The 21,477-nt window shown below is 36.2% G+C and overlaps 1 protein-coding gene across 1 annotated transcript; it reads right to left on the bottom strand.

The window, feature by feature from the left end:
- Positions 1 to 360: 360 nt before the first annotated feature.
- LOC105215294 (MAP/microtubule affinity-regulating kinase 4) lies at positions 361 to 21,469 on the bottom strand. The gene is made up of 7 exons (XM_029042293.2): positions 21,186 to 21,469; positions 8,306 to 8,405; positions 7,727 to 7,838; positions 5,768 to 5,924; positions 5,362 to 5,470; positions 2,352 to 2,594; positions 361 to 2,193 (listed from the first exon to the last, which is right to left on the bottom strand). Exons 3-7 carry the CDS (start codon positions 7,780 to 7,782, stop codon positions 1,409 to 1,411), a joined length of 1,350 nt encoding a protein of 449 aa, XP_028898126.2. The 5' UTR covers positions 7,783 to 7,838; positions 8,306 to 8,405; positions 21,186 to 21,469; the 3' UTR covers positions 361 to 1,408.
- Between the last annotated feature and the right edge of the window lie 8 nt (positions 21,470 to 21,477).

The following is a 21,477-nucleotide window of genomic DNA, read 5'->3' as shown; positions in this document are numbered from 1 at the left end:
TGACATAGTTCAGCGAATAAAAAGACAGCGGTTACGCTGGCTACGTCATGTTGTCCGAATGGACGAAAACACTCCAGCTCTGAAAGTGTTCGATGCCGCCGGAGGAAGCCGAGGAAGGGGAAGGCCTCCACTCCGTTGGAGGGACCAGGTGGAGATCGATTCGGCTATAACCGGCTAAACGGTTGAACGCTAATCACATACATACATACTTGATTATATATAAACAGCTTGTTTTCGATTGAAAGCGTGGATCTCCTACCGACTAGATGGTAAAATTTAGCAGATTTTTTGAGAAAGTATAAGTTTTTAGTATTTTTAACTTACTTAAATACCCAATTCATATTTAAAAGAAACACCGAATTATTTTTAAGATTCTCTTCATATATTTATTGGACTGAATTACATTCAAAATCGTCGTAACGCACATAGTTAAACAATATACACTAGTTTATTATGAAACTTAGTTTTGTTGAATAATTATAAAGGTATGTAAATGGCTCCATGGGAGACAATTCAAATATGCAAAATGCTTGCTGCCTTTTCGGTTGTCGTTTTATATTTGTTTCTATATATTCTTATTTCGTTTTGTTTATAGATTTTCGGCACAAATTTGTGACTATAAAAATGGACCAACAATTTATAAAATTCTTTCCACTTGGTTTACTTGTTATAAGTTTCACTTGTCACAGTTCACAACTAAAATACAACATTTTGTCAATTAACAGTAGGTTTTTGGAAATTATAAAATTACAAAATATAACGAACTTAACACATTCGCTTGTGTGTCTAATAATATTAATAATAAATATGTATGTATTTGTGTATATGTTTCTTCTTTCGAGTGTAACATATATATAACTATTCTATATGAACTCATGTCTTTCTTGCAGTTCAAATAGAGCGAGTACATTCAGCTAACAGTTAATTCTCAATTTGACTATTATTTACGTGTTCATTACAAGTACGACTACAACTATGAAATTCGACTAATTTATTATATAACTTCGATTACTCCATTCTTCTCTGAAAATGAAATGATTGAGTGATCATCTTCGAGATCCGCGATCATAATCACTACTTACACATTTACACAGTTTTAATGAAACTACACTTACGTATGTATGTATTTCAATACGCACGCAGTCACTTGTTGCCTGTCACGTGTCACGTGCCAGACACACGTTACATGACAAACTCGATGCAACAGATTAATATCTACAACTACTTAGACAGGAGGATAGGCGGAGGAAGAAAGACTGATACGCAAAGAGCAAGAGAGATATATAGTCTAAGAGAGTACGAGAGAGACGAAGAGTTTATGGAAGCTGTGATTAGCACAAGTAGTGCCTCAATGTAATGTAAGTGAGTGAGATAGAGAGAAAACGGTTAATACATTCATTTGTACGCCTTAAAGTATGCAACATGAGCGTTCCATTTTCTTCTCAATCTTTGGCATCTCTTGCAGCGCCAGCTCGACATGCTTTCGCGCCAACCACGACTGCTTTTGCAGACGATTCACAATAATTCGATACGCGCCAATTATGTCACTACGTGGGCCATTTTGTAGAGCCGCGCGCAGCATTTCGGAGTTGACGCCCAGCTCGTCGAGCAGCTGACGCGCCTCATATTCCAGCGGTTTCACCAATGTCAGGTCATCGGTATCTGTTGGCAGCATGATAAAATCTCCCGTTTCAACATCGTAGTTTTTGAAAAGCGGACAATCGATGGCCACATCCGCATTCCATTGTCGATTCTCACAACCGTTCCCATTGACCAGTTGCCGCTCCTTCTCCAACTCCATGGGGCTGACTTTCTTTTTCAACGTGCCACAGAAGAATGAACGTTTCGGTGTGTTTGGCTTTGATGGTTCCTTTGTGAGTTCGTTGGGTAGATCACGATTGATTTCGATCGGATGTAAAAAATTATCGACAAATACGCTGTCATTTTTGCGTGTATTCATGTTGATGGGCGGCTTATTGGTCACTTCCATGTAGCGTTCGCGCAGCGAATACGATTTGCGCATGCGTCGTGATTTCGAGCGCACCCAGAAACCGGAGCGTTTGGCGGGCTTCGTACGTAAGTTGATCTCATATTGCATGAGTTCGGCGCTGAGTTTTGGATAGCAAACGAATTGACTGGTGAGCATATCGTCAACAGTGGGACGACGTGCGGGGATGTGGATGAGGATGCGTTCTGAAAGTAGATTTAAAGCATGTGATTACCATATGATTTGATGTCGAAAAGCATTAAGAATAGTTGGCATTAATTATATCAACACTGAAAGATGTAGTACACTGCTGGTCAATTTGATATTAAATATTCCTGTATATCCGAGTACGTTAGGTACTTACGTATAAGTCTTATGCATGGCAGACTCAATTGTCCAGGCAGCAGGTAGTCTCCTTTCAATATCGCCGCCTTCAGGCCCGGTATTGTGGGCGCTCGGAATGGCATATTACCGACAACCATGAAATAAAGCAAAATGCCGAGCGCCCAAATATCCACCGGCGCACCGATATAGTGATCATCGGAGAAGAGTTCGGGAGCAGCATATGGCGGCGAACCACAAAATGTGTCCAGCTTCTGATTGGCACCTATAAATGTGGAGTTAGAAAATAAATTAATTACAAATTATATAATTTTACTAGGACAAGCTTGACTGTATTAAGCTGATAATTTTGTCTACTCTAAATTTTACACCAGAATGAAGCCATTTTCTACTTCGATAAAGTGCACTTGTAATTTTGAAATGATTTCCTGATGAGTTGATGACAAGTGCCATCCACATGGACATAAGGCAAACTTTATTGACGCAAGAGTACAAAAAAAAACAAAATTGGAATAATGCGAGTGCGAGTAAAGTTGTGTAATTGAAAGTAGTGTAAACACGTCAGAGCGTTCAAGGCTTCAGCCTAAAAATGGTAGGTACATACTTCAACAAGTATGGCACATTACTACAGGGATATATGTATATAATTTCCATTTGTCAATATGGGGAACGTGTTACCAATAAAGTGATATAAAATATTAGAACACATTAATGTAGATGTGAATGGAAGGCTTTGCAGATATCTATATTTATACATATATACATCCGAAGGTAAATTTAAAATTATTGTTTTTGCACTTAAGCGAAAAAAAAATATATTTCAATTATTTACATCGAGATGAAAGTAGGCAAGGATTTTTTGCAATTGAAAATATTTATAAATAATTTATAAAAAATTAATTTCATATTTGCTTCAAATAAAGGGTGATTTTTTAAGAGCTTGATAACTTTTTAAAAAAAAAAAACGCATAAAATTTGCAAAATCTCATCGGTTCTTTATTTGAAACGTTAGATTGGTTCATGACATTTACTTTTTGAAGATAATTTCATTTAAATGTTGACCGCGGCTGCGTCTTAGGTGGTCCATTCGGAAAGTCCAATTTTGGGCAACTTTTTCGAGCATTTCGGCCGGAATAGCCCGAATTTCTTCGGAAATGTTGTCTTCCAAAGCTGGAATAGTTGCTGGCTTATTTCTGTAGACTTTAGACTTGACGTAGCCCCACAAAAAATAGTCTAAAGGCGTTAAATCGCATGATCTTGGTGGCCAACTTACGGGTCCATTTCTTGAGATGAATTGTTCTCCGAAGTTTTCCCTCAAAATGGCCATAGAATCGCGAGCTGTGTGGCATGTAGCGCCATCTTGTTGAAACCACATGTCAACCAAGTTCAGTTCTTCCATTTTTGGCAACAAAAAGTTTGTTAGCATCGAACGATAGCGATCGCCATTCACCGTAACGTTGCGTCCAACAGCATCTTTGAAAAAATACGGTCCAATGATTCCACCAGCGTACAAACCACACCAAACAGTGCATTTTTCGGGATGCATGGGCAGTTCTTGAACGGCTTCTGGTTGCTCTTCACCCCAAATGCGGCAATTTTGCTTATTTACGTAGCCATTCAACCAGAAATGAGCCTCATCGCTGAACAAAATTTGTCGATAAAAACATTTCGAACCGAACACTGATTTTGGTAATAAAATTCAATGATTTGCAAGCGTTGCTCGTTAGTAAGTCTATTCATGATGAAATGTCAAAGCATACTGAGCATCTTTCTCTTTGACACCATGTCTGAAATCCCACGTGATCTGTCAAATACTAATGCATGAAAATCCTAACCTCAATAAAATCACCCGTTATGTATATCTAAATTATTCGGGCTCAAAACTCGTAAAATAGTGAAGACAAGTGGTGTTGACCAGTAACACCGCAAACAAAGCCAGTATAAGTGATTAGTTGCTAGTTGAGATATGTCGTGAAAATTTTTAGGACCAGTCACTTTATGTTAAGTGTTATTAGTTTCAAATTATGTTGGAATTGAGGCTTGAATATCGTGCTTAAAGTGTAAAAATACCCTGAGATTTGTTATGCCACAAGCAGGGACAAAATTTTAATCAGAATTGAAACTCCACTAATTCGTGGCAGCACCCTATATACCTCATCTCTTATGACGTGTCCAAAAAAAGCTCTTGCCGTGCACAGTATAACTCATGATGGGTTCATTTATTGTTATTTCCCCCATATATTCGCTGAAAAAAATAGTTGTAATAAAAATTAAAAAAATCCTTCGTTCAATAACTAGACAAAATCATTTCAAAGATGTGTACAAGATTTGTACAAAATCGTTCATAAATTTTCGAGATATTGTGTCCACCGACTTACAAAATTGTGTTTTAAAGTTTTATATTCAAATTAACGGGGTCTGATGAGCGGAACTTCCCAAAGGTCTATATCTTAGGTTTTTACTCGAACCGATTTGATATATTTGGATAATATTTTAAACTATTTAATAAGACAAAAAAACCGAACCGAAAACCGAAAAACCGGTCCGAAAATCGGACCGATTTGATATATTTGGATAATATTTTAAACTATTTAATAAGACAAAAAAAAAAATCAAATTTTGAAACCTAATGTTAACTTTTCATTCGAAAGGAAAGTGAGCAAAAACCAGCTCTTTGAATATAAATTTACATTCTTTTTCTCTTTTGTTGTAAATTATAATATAGTTGTAGTGCCACTCCCAACGTTAACTTCTACGGTAAAAAAAAAAAACAAACAACTGTGGAATAAGAATTTCTATTGTGCAGCATTTCCAATTTTGTAAAAGATGGAATGTGGTTATTTATGTTAAAACATTTAAATACACCTCTCAGCATTTTTAATAACTGAAATATTATATTTCTCGTATTAGCAGCCCCACGGCAGTTGTTCCCTTATAAATGCATTCTCGTCATTGGAACAAAGTTTATTGCCAACAAATTGTAATGTTTTACACTTACTTACATATAGACGAACAACAAGATTGTCACTCACCATTGATAAGTTGTGTGCTAAAACCGAAATCAGCCAGCTTCAAGCGATCCTCTGACAGCAATAGCACATTTTCAGCCTTAATATCGCGATGCACAAAGCCCAAGCTGTGCTGTAATTTATCACCAAACGCCAAGCAGAGACGGACACAACGAGAAAACAAACAGAAACAAGTATAAATACAAAATGTGTATGGGAAGAGTAAGAGGTGAGCGCGGGCAGCAGTAAGTACAGTGTCAGAAAACACAAATCGCAATTTAATGGACAACTGGTCGCCACCACTGGCACATAGCCGAGCACTCGACGCACAGTGAGTCCTTTCGCATTGCCGCCGGTCGGTCGCTTGTTGGCAGTCTGCTGAATGCCTGCGTCGCACACATAAAGTAGAATATAATTGCCAACTGCTTACCATGTGTTTTACGGCTAGCAACAGCTGCTTGTACAAGGGCGCAGCGTGTATCTCCCGCAGCGGGCCACCCTGTGTGATGTGATTGTAGAGCTCGCCGCCGCGTATCCACTCGGTGACCAGATATACGCGTCCCAGCGTCTCCACCACTTCGAAAAGCCTGCACCAGAGATAAAAGCGGAAAATAAGCAAATAAAAAATAAAACTTATACAACATGTACTCGTATGTCCTATATACTCTTATAAAGGCTCTTTGGTGGATAGCAGCGTGATAGGGTGAAATTAACAAAAGGAAAAAAAGTGATAGGAAGCAGCAAAGTGGCAGAGTCAACGTCAGATTTTTCTGCCACTTTGCTGTTACGTTGGTATTTTCATTTTACTCCATTTAAAAAGCCAATACATTGCCTGCTGGTCCTTGCAGTGGCTGGAAAACCGTAATATACATATGTATGTTTACATGTACCTACAGTCAAATATGAGTGCTATTTTCAAACACAGTATGTCAAATATATAACCGTTTTAAAGGTGGTTTACACATCTACCAATGAATCAAACACTCAAGATGACCTCACTGTCTATCTTCCAACAGACTCCGCCAATTTTATTAAATATTTAAATAAGGGTTTCGAAAACTGCCTTATTGTGGTTCTAGGATGTAGCATCCTATTAAGCTAGATCAATTCTACGACTAGGTACTTTTCGTTTTGCCCATATCTATATCGATGATCCGAAATCAGAAAGATGAAGTATTCCTCTCGACTTTATATTGAAATTAAACTTAAGGTCAGCGACCACAACTCTATATAAAGGGTAATCCAAGTAAATGCACTTTTTTGAATAACCCTTTTTTGGATAGATCACGCGTAAGTCGTGTCAAACTGTCATGTTATTTTTGATCGGTATTGTTTGGCATTTGATCATGGAAAGATTTACGCCTGAACAACGTTTACAAATTGTTGAACTTTATTACGAAAATTCACGTTCTGTATGTGTTTCGCGGGCTTCGCTCAATTTACGATCAACTTAATAATATAAAATACAGCTTGTACAAGACCTCCACCTACTTGGTCGACCTTCCCAAGCAATAACACTTCGCTCTATGGGCTCTAGAAATGTTCCAAGAAGATGCCACGTTTTCGAGCCAAATTCTGTTTAGCAGTGAGGCCCATTTATGGCTCAATATATATGTAAACAAACAAAATTGCCGTATTTGGCAAACTTGAAGACGGCGCCACACATCGCATCAATAAATGGATTTACACTTACACTTCGGTGAGCAGATAATTTAACGTGTTTGCTCGGTCGATTGGCCACCAAGATCGCATGATATCACACCGTTAGACTTTTTCCTGTGGGGATATATAAAGTTTAAGGTTTATGCGCACAATACCGCTTCGATTTAGGCATTGGAGCAAAACATCATGCGTGTCAATTGCCAGTTATCAGTCGAAAATGGACCATCTGAGGCTGTTAGTAATTGTCTCAGACCTTTCAATTTTGAGAAACACTGAACTTCAGAGGTGTGGGTTCATAACTAAAGTACGTAAAATAAATTTTGGAGATATACAGCTTTCATTTCTGATCTTTTTTACCCTTATTTTAGATCTACTATCTTAAAGGATTGTCAAGTTTGTGAAAATTCCATAAGTCGGATTGGATTCAATGCTTTATTATTAATTGACTTAGTTTTTAAACTCTGAAGCAGTTTTTTCATTAATTTAATAGGCTGATAAAGCATAATTTGGCTTCTTCTTTTTAAAATTTTGGTGTAGATATTTGAATTTGGAACATCGTGACCACTTTTTACGACAACATCTTTCATACTAACCGCCAAAAAACCAATAACTTATTTAAGAGAATATGCGAGCAAAAATATTCACTGATTTGCATAAGTTCCATATAACTTGTTTACCCTTTCTCGCTGTATCCACCCATTTTCGCGCACACTTCGCCACTCCTTACCTTAAAATATTGGGATGATGTACGCATTCGAGCGTCGCTATTTCACTGGAGAGCATACGCAACGCTTTCGCATCCAAGCCACCACGGTCAACTACTTTGATAGCCACTTTGTCTGCAAAAAAAAAGAAAAAAATTAAAATGGCAATAAAAGTGAATAAGAATAAAAGAGTGGAAAGACACACAAGTCAAAAGTTAGTCAGTTTTTTCTCTGCTGAGCCTTGAAAAACAAACGATTGTACTGGCTTTGGCATTTACATGAATGGTACTCGAGTTAATGGATATATGTTTTGAGTGAGGACGACATGCCTGTGAACGTTTTTGTGTAGAACACAGTAAAACTTTGAAACATGCATCCATTGAAATGGTAGCACTTTGTGAAGTGTGTACGTGTATATTCAGACTTCAGAATACTCGGTAAAGTTGGTTAAAGGGTAATCGACAACAAACAAAATGAAGTTAAAGCTTGCCAGCATATATGTTACGAGTTTTTTGTGAAACCTTCGTCAAGGTTTTATCTGAGTTGTGCATTCTTTACTCATCGCTTAATATGTGCCTGTTCTCACTGCTATGACTGCTTACCGCGTGTTAGTTGGTGTACAGCTAATTTGACTTTGGAAAAGTTGCCACGTCCTATGTCGCCGCAAAATCTGTAAAGACCGATGCGCCGGCCGATGGTTACCTGCAAAAGAAAGAAATAAAATCAATTTAATGGCATTGACAATTAATTATAATTTTTTAGAAAGGTACAATATAACACAAATATCAGTCATCGATAGTAGCATGGACACGTACTGATGATCAGAGAATAAAACTGAAGAAACTAGAGAGAAGTAATAGAAATTACTTCGTGAATTTTGTTTATATAATTTATGTATTTAACAGATATATTTGAGACGTCAAATAAAACTATCGATTTCGAATGGCTATCCATCCGTTTTTTTGACTGTCCGATACATCTAACATTTGCGGAACCGGATTTTTATGTTTTTTACAATAACAAAAAATGGAAATCCATCTAGAGATAATTTTAGGTTGGCAAATGCCTCTCCCTTTGCCTTTTTGTCTTTTGAATTTCGCGGCTATGTATAAAGCGCTACAGAGCTCGGCAATACTATACATCTTTAAAAGGTCTTGACATAACCTACAAAACGACGCTATGCATGATTAGATTGGATATTGCGTTCAACAGTTATAGACGTGTAAACATGGAGTTCACTAACGCCGAAATTCGTAATTTTTTTAAGTTTTCCTTCGTTAAAGGCAAATCCGCTAGAGAAATGTTCCGTGAGATTAAAGGTATTTTGGGGGATGGTACTCTATCACTTCGAACTGCGGAGGAATGGTTTCGACGATTCAGAGCGGGTGAAAACAACACCATGGATAAGCCAGCCGACGGAAGACCTGTGACGACGAATACCGATCAAATCATGGAGTACATCGAGTTAGACCGGCATGTGGCATCTCGTGACATCGCCCAGAAGATTGGAGTTAGTCACCAAACCATTTTAAACCACCTGCAGAGGGCTGGATACACAAAAAAGCTTGATATTTGGGTGCCGCATGATTTGACGCAAAAAAAACCTTCTGGACCGAATCAACGCCGGCGATATGCTACTGAAACGGAACGAATGGCGACACTTGTCTTAGTCTGCGCCAGCACATTAACAACCTAAGAAATGTTGAACATGTAAAACAATACAATTGATTTGTTTCAAATTTTGATGAATTTTGACCAAAAAACCGTCGCATGGGTATATCTCAAGAATTGTTGAGTGACGTCAACGGCGATTAAATTTGCTTCAAAAGTTCATAAATGGTGACGAATCATGGGTATATTGTTGTGACATCGAAACCAAAGTAAAATTGTCTCAATAGCAGAGCGCAGGAAAAAAATGGCTTCGAGAGATCAAGGGCATACAACTTTTAAATGGAAAAAGTGAAAAGTTCTCTGCGCAAATATATGTATACATATGTATATGACAGAAACATGGTGACAATGAAGTACTTCACGAACTCGAAGGAGAGTCACGATTTCATTGTGGAGCTTTGCTCTCTACCAAATATCATTCAAGATTATGGATTAAGATATGAGAAATCTTTGCAGACGCCTACAAGACTTAGAAAATGACACAATATCTACTATTTCATAGTAGTTGCAGGTGATAAAGAAAGTGAGCGTTAGAAGGATCATTTGTAGAATCACTTATTACATACTGGGATTCAAAATAGTGGGAAACTAGCATCCAATTGATTATTGAGCCATTTTCAGTTGCGATTGAATACATTAATATGTTAAGAATAAATAAGTAGTTGGATATATCCGTTTAAAACAACATCAGAGGGTGCCTCATTGCGTCTTTTAAATCAAAATCATTTAGTATTTGCATCATATGTATTGTTTGTCTTATTAAACCAACTACGTTAAACTCATACTAAAAGGCAATCAGTTAATTTACTTAACAATATACTTTCTTGTATCTGCTATGTGGCCATCCCAAACATTATGTAATTGCTAATTTCATGCAACAAATCAGTATGCCACTTAAACCACCTTAAATATACATAACCTTACAGTTTGTTTTGCAAATACATGTATCAATTTGAACTACGGGTACATAGTTTGCTCTTTAATGTCATGGGCATAAGTAACAGTAGCTAATAATTATTGAATATCACCTACGCTTGCTAAGTGAAATACACAGGTGTAACATAAATATACACATTAAATTACCCATACATATGTATAAATTATATACATATATGCAGGGGTATCTTATGACAAAACACGAGGGCATAACGCTGATTGAATTTCACATCACTCATACGCCCCATCATCCATGTCGTGCTCCATGTGTCAAATGGTTGCAAACTCGCTTGTGCCTATTGCCCTCAGTTTGCTGCTCTTGCAACTCTAAAATGTCAAATACTTGTCATGTCAATTGAGTTTCTATAGGTGCTGCAGGTGAAAGAGTACTTGTGGCATACAAATCAGAAGATTTTAGAAGAAAAATCATGGAATCAAAACGCGTGGAATTAATTGTAAAATGTGAACTAGATATACTTCATTATTTTGTATAAATACTCAAATAAATTAAAATGAAGTTGGAGAGTGCAGAAATGTGGTCCCTTTGACAATATTATTAACTAGCAGCTCGCCTCGGCTTCGCACGGGTATTAAACAATAATTTCAAAAGTTATAATTTTGTACACATTCGCCCACATATACTTTATCGTTTTTGCGTGCGGTCATTAAAAATGTGTAAAATGGAGGAAATTCGAACATGAAAGTATATTTTTTGTATTATTATTATTATTTTTTAATTTTGTAAAAATACATTTACTACATATTTTACTTTCTATGCTCCTGAAAAATAATTTATTGAGTCAGAGCTTCCCTGTAAATGATATTTGATGTTAATTTGTTTTGTGGCAGCAATATGAATTGATTTTCAAGACCCCCGACCCGATATACCAACCAACACACAGTTGGCCATGAGTAAAACATTCTTTTCGTAGGTCAATCCCTACTAATTCGAAAGATTGGCCTTGTAAGTTGTTTATAGTTAGAGCGAAAGATGTTTAAATGGGATAGGCAGATTAAATGGGATAGGCAGATCACTTTGGATCATCGGAATCCTTGGTATATGGCCAGCTGCTGAGCTGAGGTTGCTACAATTAAATTCTTCTTCAATTCCTTAATAAGCAGCCTCGTCCCGTTGCACACGCTTGGAGGGCTTAAATTCCTAAAAGAATAAGTGGAATTCCAATTTTTAAAGCCAATTCATGTGGTGGCAGTCAAGAAGGGTTTAATGAATTTAAACTCCTTTGGATAAAGGACTGCGTCTTCAATATTAGTCACGGTGTCTTTTTTTATTTGTCCGGGAACTTTTTGAATAATTAAATCGTTTATTTCGTTGACACTTTCATTCCTGGGTCACACTGTTGCTCCAGAGCACAACCAATGAAATTCCTTTTCATTTGCATATTCTCGATGTCAGGGTCCACTGCATCTATTTAAATTTCTAAACTATTGACTATTTGGCCTAGAGACTCATCTAGAAGAATATTATAATTACTGCTTAAATTTGGAGTTGGAAAATTTATTTGTATTAAAAATGCAGTAGTTCGAATAAATAATAATAATCCTACACTTTTTTCATGCTCTTCAAATTTTTAAACGGTTCAAGAGCTCGAACCTGTTCGGCGTCATTTTGAAAATGAAATATCAAGATATCAAATACCCACATAAAGAATATCCCAACTGCAATAGCAATCGATTTGACAGTTAGTATGCTATAAGCTTTTGCCTGTAGAGTTGCCACGTTATGGTGCCGCCTAACCTAGAAGCTTAAGCGGCGACTATGCGATATTGTGATATATTTCGAATGGAATATCCAAATTTAATTATTCAAAAAGTTAGATAATGGTATCGAAGCACCCCCCCCTAGGTGTGCTTCGATACCATTATCTAGCGTATGCTATAACGGGCCAAAAAAAAAGCGTTTTTGAAGATTTTTTTGAGAAAACTACTGAATATTTTTGAATAGTTTTATTATCATATTATTCAGTGACATTTCAAATATGTTTTACAAAAAATCAGTTTTACAAAATGTCGAAAATCAACGAAGTTGCAGCCACTTGAAGTAGGCACTCAACGGAATTCCGCACATTGCGGTGTCCCGGATATAAGATCGTAGAATCATCTGAAACACATGGGATAAAAAAAAATTAGTTCTTTAGAAGTATATCTCCCAGCCAACGGTGCTCTTTTAAAAGAATTTTTTTTTTTTCATTTTTTCAACGGTCGGTGAAGGTAAAAAGTACGTTTTTAGCCCTAAAAATGCGCCATTTTGTGGCTGTAAAATCGAATAGAAGCAAAAAATAAATAAAATGGGACCGTTGGCTGGGAGTCAATTCTATGTTGCACAAGTGTGCAAAATTTCAATACGATCGGTGCATAACTTTTTGAGTTATCGTAGACACCGACTTCAGAAAAGGCGTTTCGAGAAAAACGCGTTCAAAGTTTTGGGATTCGTCAAATCTTTTTACATATTCGTGAGCACTTGGGCCGGTGGTAACTTCCATCTTTCTCCGAATGAGCTGAAATTTTGAGACAACATTCTTCAATAGTTGTACATTCGATTTAACAAATAAAAAAAAAATGAATTTTTTTAAATTTTTGAGAGAGACTTCGAGTTCTAGAAATTTTCATTAAAACCTACATTTTTAAAAAACTGTGAAATACAGATGTTGAAATATCATTGAACCTGCATTCTTTTATGCCTTAGCAAATCCGAGGAGCGACATATAAAACATAAATTTGTATACATAAATAAACACATAAACATATATACGTTAATATGCAACAAGCATACATTATATGTTGCACACATACACACATACATATATAATTAGCTACTTAAGATATATTTAAAAATTGTATTTAAGCGATGACAAAATGAAAATAAAACTAGAATGAAATAATTTCTCAATAAGGCTAGACTATCACTTATTTTCCCCCACCAGCGGTAAGAAATATTTGAAATAGCTAGTTTTAACATTTGAGAATGAATTAAATTCTCACTCAATGCAAGTCTATCATTGCCCCCCACCAGCGGTAAGGTTTGTTAGAAACTACCTTGTTTTATAACAATTGGTAGGCCGGATGTTTTTTACACAGATGTATTCACAGTTTTACTTCGCATAAAGTTTTATGTAAATACTTTAAAACATGTGTTCTGTAATCAATCGTTTTCGCAGCGCACGTGATTTAAGAAATTTTTCTGATCCTTTTTTCACACCTTCGGTTTTATTATTGAAGTTCTAGTATGGATCCCCAACTTTTTTGAAAATATAATATAGCCTATGTTCACCATAGATAACCCCGCACTTTAGGTCGTCTACATAAACGATCCATCCATTAAGTCTGTCTGTAAATTATTGGTAAGCCTCATATGCGAACCTGCTGGAGAAATCACTAAATATTATGGGATTACCAGCTTCACTGCTGTAAATTATTCATAATCATATTAAATTAAATGAACAAGTGCAATAGCTAGTCCTGTTGCTTAACTAGCTTAGATGCCTCAACGAAGTATGTTTTTGTTGTGGTTGTACACCCTTCGTGTAGGTCCTTCATTACATTAATATTTATTTTACCACGTGTACCATGTTGCTTTTTTCGAGAAGGCTATCAGAGCAGGTGTTGGCAATATGCTTGCCATTGATTGTTATTGCTTTTTGCCTTGTTCTTAGCATCAGCGGATCTTTCTTCGTAATATTCAGAGTCGTTGCTTGTGCCTTAATTGCTTCAATCGCCATTTGCATGCATCGCATTTGTACCGTTCGTACGGCTTTTGCGACCACCAGTGCTATACAATGAAGGCAAAAGCACAAAAGACCGCAATACCTTCATTGGTTTGATACATCAAGGGAGCAAACCAACAAGGGAAACACATCATGAAGCATACAAGTATGCCGTTATACCAATATTTGTACATGTCGGTATACAATTAATCCATCAGAGGAAATTATACCTTTCTGATTATTAAATGTAAACGCCTCAATGATTGCGTGCCGAGTGGGTGCCTAGGAACAGTCGAACGCACAAACGATATTAACACTAACCCACCATGCTCAAGAGCGTGTACAATTTAATGCAAGCATATGTGGGGGCGTGTGGTTGCGTGTGTGTGCGTGTGTTTGTTTAGCGTCGACTATGCTTTGACCAAAGTTCTTACGCTTCAGCACTCAGCTTTCATTACCAAGGCAACTTGACTGCGTGCTTTACGGCTATGTCTGTTTCTACGCATTTTCGCCCACTTTTGTTGTAATTTCATAGTTTTAGCTTAACGCCTTCGAGTATGACTGGTCGACTGGTGTAATAGCTATGTTAAATACATGCATGTACATACATATGTATGTGATTTCTGTGCGATGACGGCACACACAAGTCGCTGAAGTGGTCGGTAGGAAATGCGATTGAGATTTTTATAAGCACATTTGCATTTTAATGTAGGAAATATTATATGACTTGCAACTATCTTATACCCCCATTGTGTAAGGCTACTAGCGAATAGTCGCCATAATTTATTTGAATTAAAATTATGTTATGAATGATTTTTAATAAGCCAGGAGGAAAGCTTGAATGTCGCATTAATCGAACGGCTAATTAGAGATAGTGCCAATCCTTTGGATCTTCCACTAGTAAAGCACGCTGAATATTAAAATGTTATTTGTTATGTTTACCATATTTTATATATTTTTAAATAGATTTAAAAGATATTTCGGAATATCAAACAAAGTAGTAGTAATACTTGGTGGCTACATTTTAAATCCATCAACTCTAGTCCCAGCAATTATGAATATTTGCGAAGCGCTACGATTCTTTGCTGAATGCTTGAGCTATCAGAATGGCCAAGGGAATGACTTCGGAATTTCACAACTTAAATACAATGTCAGCGATTTTTACAGAAGTGACCACATTTATGAAACACAAACATATAAAATTTAACATAAGTGTAAGCCGATGTATGAATGGAACACATGTGCACATTTCAGCACCTGTAACATCTGTCTAATAATATCTATACCTACAGAAGTAAATCAAATCTTACAAATTGGTTAAAAATATAGTATTATTAAAATATTATAATAGTTTCTGTCATTCTTTTCTAGCCCTTTGTGGTGAACTGAATCTATTTATCTCGGCTTCAATGCCATTCCATTATAGCTCCGGATGGTTTTGCATTTATTTTAAATAATATTTAAAAAGCAATTAATTCAATTATACAATGTAAATTCAATTTTTATTTGTATTTAAAATTTCTTCGCCATCTCAATATATGTATATACTGCTTTACTCAAAACTACAATCTATAATGAAGAAACAGGTCTTGATCAGTAGCCTGCTTTTGACATATTTGGATACTATAATGAGGGTTGATAGTAATAGATAATATGCAAAAAAATGGCGACTGGCGATCAAAAGCCTGTCAGTCATATTCGCCACTAGCCTGAAGGCGACTGGACTCAGACTATTGTAGATACATAATATGGGTGTTAAATTTTGCACAAACATAATGTTTTCGCATTTTTATTTACTAAAACTATTCCCACTGTATTTCTTCAAACTATCGAAGAGACTTACGTTAAACAAGTGAGGAAGGGCTAAGTTCGGGGGTAACCGAACATTTTATACTCTCGCAATTTTTTTATTTACATTAATTAATATTATATAATACACAATTTGACCCACATATTCGTCATATATATTGTATAAAGTCCATTAAAAGTTGGAAACCATAATATTAGGTTAGAAGCATCGAGGTCCTCGTGTTCGATATATGGGGCCTTAAAAACCTATGGTCCGTAGGTTTAAAAACCTACGGCGATTTTTAGAATGGGGCTGCCACACTATAAACATAGTATTTGTGCAAAGTTCTGCACAGATATCTTCACTAGGGCTTACTTTATATATTGTAAAGTAAACTATTCACGTCAACTTCAAAGGTCTGGTATATAGGAAGTAGGCGTGGTTGTGAAGCGATTTTGCTTTTTTTTCACAACATATCATTGGGATGTAAGGAAACTATTACAAACCAAGTTTCATTGAAATCGGTCGAGTAGTTCCTGAGATATGGTTTTTGACCCATAAGTGGGCGACGCCACGCCCATTTTCCATTAGGTAAAAAAACTGAGTGCAGCTTCCATCTGCCATTTCTTATGTGAAATTAAGAGTTTCTGATGATTTTCGTTAGTGAGTTAACCCACTTTTAGAAATTTTCAACCTAACCTTTGTATGGGAGGTGGGCGTGGTTATTATCCGATTTCTTTCGTTTATGGACTGTATTAAGAAGTGGATAAAAAAACGACTGCAGAAAGCTTGGCTTATATAGATCTATTGGTTTCCGAGATATGTACAAAAAACTTAAGAAGTGGCTAAAAAAAACGATGTAAACCTATTTCGCCCATATTCATCCCATGTCATCAGGGTGTCAAGAAAGTGTTATATACCGAATTTCATTGAAATCTGTTGAGTAGTTCTTGAGATATGGTTTTTGACCCATAAGTGGGCGACGACTGCAGAAAGCTTGGCTTATATAGATCTATTGGTTTCCAAGATATGTACAAAAAACTTAATTGGGGGCGGGGCCACTCCCACCTCCCCAAAAAAATTACATCCAAATATGCCCCTTCATAGTGCGATCCTTCATACCAAATTTTATTTCCATAGCTTTATTTATGACTTAGTTATGGCACTTTATGTGTTTTCGGTTTTCGCCAACCTTCTTATGGTGCCAAGAAATACGTCTTCCAAGTTTCATCAAGATATCTTAATTTTTACTTAAGTTACAGCTTGCACAGACGGATGGACGGACGGACAGACAGACATTCGGATTTGAACTCCACTCTTCACCCTGATCACTTTGGTATATATAACCCTATATCTAACTCGTTTAGTTTTGGGTGTTACAAACAACCGTTATGTGAACAAAACTATAATATTCTCTAGCAACTTTGTTGCGAGAGTATAAAAATTTGTTGGAAGCACTGAGGTCCACATGTTTGATACATTTGACCTTCAGTAGTTTACGAGTTATGTATAAAAAACTTAATAGGGGCTGGGCCCACTTCCATTTTCCCAAATAAATTACATCCAAATATGTCCCTTCCTACTGCGATCACTTGTACCAAAATTTACTTTTATCATTTACTTTTAGTTACGGCATTGTATATGTTTTCGGTTTTCGCCATTTGCCAAATGAGTGAAATTGGGTAATTCTCCTAGATCCCATATTTCCAACTTTCAATCATATACATATTATATATGACGAATATGTGGGTTAAATTGTGTGTTATATTAATAAAAGTAAGTAAATAAATTGCGAGAGTATAAAATGTTCGGCTACACCCGAACTAAGCCCTTCCTTACTTGTTTTAAATATTTTTGGCAATCTAGAATGGTATTTATAGCATAATGCTCAAATTCAGCTTGGTCGGTCTGTAAAAACATGGCTATAAAGATAAAAAAGTCGGTGTTCTAGGGTGGCTACCATACTCCCCATACCTAAATATTATGGATAACGTCTGGTGATGGTTGATTCCAAAGGTGATATGAATTATTTGGTCAAACATTACACTAGATTTTTTAAAAAACTATAGGGTTCTCTTCCCAATAAAATTTATGATAATAAGTGAAATCGAATAATAACCACCCTCATTCGCCCTTCAAAGTTCATATTGAAATAAATGATATTTCGATGAAATCTTGATTTTTTGTCCTGAAAATGGACGAAATAGAAATTGCTACTGTAAAATCTGGGATATTTACAAACTTTGCCTTCTCAGCGGGCGTACTTGCACCAGAAAGCAGGACCATCGGGCTTCTTAGATATCCAACCAGATCTTAAAATGGTCCAAAAGACTGATTAGAGTGATGGCTTGTCAGAAATACCCCAAAGAATAAAGTCCGATTTTAACGTCATTAGTCTAACCCATCTGTAGACGATCTTCACATAATTGTAACAATTTATAGATTATCTGTCATTCCATACCATTTTTAATAATATTGTTTGGTTGCGGTGTTCCAAACCACATTATATTTCACACATTCTATTTAGAAATTGTAGCAATTTCAAGAAGTATACACTTTACGATAATTTTAAAAACTTTACCGTCATGCTCATATATTGTAAACCATTATTCATTTAACACTAAAGCCGATAACCGTTACACATGTAATGTAATAACTTGCAAAACTATTTTTATTTTTCGGTCCGCTATTTTACCTTCATTACGAGTGTATTGATTCATTTTTGCAGCTTTATCGTGCGCCGGCAATTACGGCAATTGGATTTCTGTGCACTAGAAATAAATACATAAATATTTGCATGCCCATTTTCTACTTTTCCTCCACAAGTTAGCATGAGAAAGCCTTACAAGTTCGATGTGTTTGGCCGTGTTTACGTTCAAGTCCAAGTTCAAAGTTGCCGTTGCGACGCTTTTGTGGGCTTTGTCGCCACTGCGGATCATTACCCACGTTTTGCTATGTAATTCTTCACAATTGCGGTCTACTAGGTTCATAGACCTTTTTTCCACATGCCGTTGTTTGGTGCGTTTGTGTGTTAGATGCGAATATCTTCACTTAGTTATTGACTCGAGGAATGCGAATGAACGTAAGAAAATGTAATGGAATTAATGAGAATTGTGCAATCGACCACGAAATATTGCCACATGTACCCCGCAATTGTTTAAGGGTGTGGAACACTGCGAAATTGGTAGTGGGTGGGTTTCACAATTTCAAAATTAAAAAAAAAATTCTATCTTGTTAAGTAATACAATATGTATAAAATATTCTATAAAAATTTTAAATCGATCCGAGTAAAATTCTATGAATTTAATTTTGGTTTTTTGATTTTAGAAGAACCCATAATGTATTATGCTGTCCGCGGCAAGATATTTTTTTTAAGACGTCGAGGGAGATTAAGTACCAACGGCTGAGTTTTTGGAATTTTTACATAAAATTATTTACACAATTTACTGTATATGATGAATTGGTTGTATAAAATTTATGATTGTATATATGTAAAAACAAATAAGGAAGGGCTAAGTTCGGGTGTAACCGAACATTTTATACTCTCGCAATTTATTGATGTAATTTTATAAAGATAACACAATTCGACCATATATTCGTTATAAAGTTCAATAGAATAACGAAAATCATCATAAATAGTATATGGGGACTGAGGTAATTCCTAAACCGATTTCACTCGAATCAAAAGAATTCAAAATTGAGTTATATGGGAAACAGACGTAGTTGTAAACCGATTTCGCCCATATTCATCCCATGTCATCAGGGTGTCAAGAAAGTGTTATATACCGAATTTCATTGAAATCTGTTGAGTAGTTCTTGAGATATGGTTTTTGACCCATAAGTGGGCGACGTCACGCCCATTTTCCATTTTGTAAAAAAAATCTCAGTGCAGCTTCCTTCTGCCATTTCTTATGTAAAATTTGGTGTTTCTGACGTTTTTCGTTAGTGAGTTAACGGGTGGGCGTGGTTATTATTCGATTTCATATTTGGACTGTATAAGGAAATGGCTAAAATAAACGACTGCAGAAAGTTTGGTTTATATAGCTTTATTGGTTTGTGAGTTATATACAAAAAACGTATTTGAGGGCGGGGTCACGCCCACTTTTCCAAAAAAATTACATCCAAATGTGCCCCTCCCTAATGGGATCCTATGTTCCAAATTTCATTTTCATAACTTTATTTATGGCTTAGTTATGACACTGTATAGGTTTTCGGTTTCCACCATTTTGTGGTCCATCATGTGTTCCAAGTTTCATTAAGATATCTTAATTTCTACTCAAGTTATCGCTTGCACGGACAGACGGACAGACGGACGGACAGACAACCGGATTTCAAATCCACTCGTCATCCTGATCATTTGTGTATATATAACCCCATATCTAACTCTTATATTTCTTGGTGACACAAACAACCGTTATGTGAACAACAGGTTGCGAGAGTATAAAAAATCTAAAATACCCTTGTTTTCAACTTCTAAAACCCCCCTAACCCCCTAACCCCTAATAATATCATTTACATCTTCTTAAACTTATATGACCAGAACTGCAGAGCATTTTTTAAATCAATATCAATCAATAAATTTTTATAAAATTAAAGTTGGAACATGAGTTTATAATTATATAGAATAATTTTAAAGAGATCAACTCCAATGTGGCTATGAATTCAGTTATTCAGTCTCTTGTCTTCTCCCTCTCTCACTCTTTCGTTACCTCTCTTTATAAGGATATCTTAAGAAACCCTGTTATGGTATTTTACAGTCTTATGACAAAACGATACTTCTATTAGTAAAACAAATATTTCCTGAATAATGTAATGACAACTCCTGTAAATTCCTCGGCAAATAATTAACTATTAAAAACTTTAATGAAATTTACGACTAAATTCAAATCCATGTGTTAAACTAAAATCTATCGCAGATAATATTCGATTCTCCACTTATATGCTAATTTGCTTAGAGCTATTTTCTCTTGTTATAAATTTTGCAGGTGAAGGATACAACCACCATGCTCAGCTGAAGGTTATCTGATATGAAATCATTGTTGTAATTGAAATCGGGATCTTTTGGAAGTAAAGTCCCACTAGCTTAAAATGGCACAAATGATAACAGTAAAGTAAACCGTGTATCTGGTTTTCCAGTACCACATATACCCGTTCCTTCAAATTTACATACTTTTGAAAAAAGTCCGTTATTAATGACTTAAACAGAAAGTTCTTTCGCTGCACCTGCTAACTTATACAATATAAAACTTAACGCAATTGAGCACTCCTAATTTATGTGTACCTCGTATTTCCTTATCCCATTTCTTTTAACAACTTTGGCTATTTATTTTAATTCCCCTCCTCATTGAGGCCAATAATAATTACCTCGTGTCCGCATCTTGGATCGCACTGCAGTGCCTTCGTTAGCCGCTGGTAGGGCGGTGTGGCGGGTGGACAGGGCGGCGGCACTAGCACTGACTCGTGATAATCACCGTTGGTATCCACGACTGCTGTTTTGTTGATGGCACCTTTTACACCGAAATACACAATGTGGAAACAAGAAACAAAACAAAGCGCAAATACACCGTTTGCCGAGTGGGTTTGAGCGACAAAAAACGGAGTTCCTAAGCGGATAAACGCGAAGCTGGCGTGGGATAATAGCAAACAAGACACTTAG

The sequence above is a fragment of the Zeugodacus cucurbitae genome, chromosome 3, assembly GCF_028554725.1.
Source record: "Zeugodacus cucurbitae isolate PBARC_wt_2022May chromosome 3, idZeuCucr1.2, whole genome shotgun sequence".
In the NCBI taxonomy this organism is placed as follows: Eukaryota; Metazoa; Arthropoda; class Insecta; order Diptera; family Tephritidae; genus Zeugodacus; species Zeugodacus cucurbitae.
The sequence above is the reverse complement of the archived record's forward strand: the minus strand, read 5'-3'. Positions and strand labels throughout refer to the sequence as shown.

What these genes read in the sequence shown, in the direction of transcription:
- LOC105215294 (XM_029042293.2), bottom strand. Translation starts at nt 7,782, where the DNA reads ATGCTCTCCAGTGAAATAGCGACGCTCGAATGCGTACATCATCCCAAT. An exon ending in CATCATCCCAATATTTTAAG is followed by an intron (nt 5,925 to 7,726) that starts GTAAGGAGTGGC and finishes TCTCTGGTGCAG; the next exon opens with GCTTTTCGAAGTGGTGGAGA. An exon ending in GCCATGCATAAGACTTATAC is followed by an intron (nt 2,194 to 2,351) that starts GTAAGTACCTAA and finishes ATCTACTTTCAG; the next exon opens with AACGCATCCTCATCCACATC.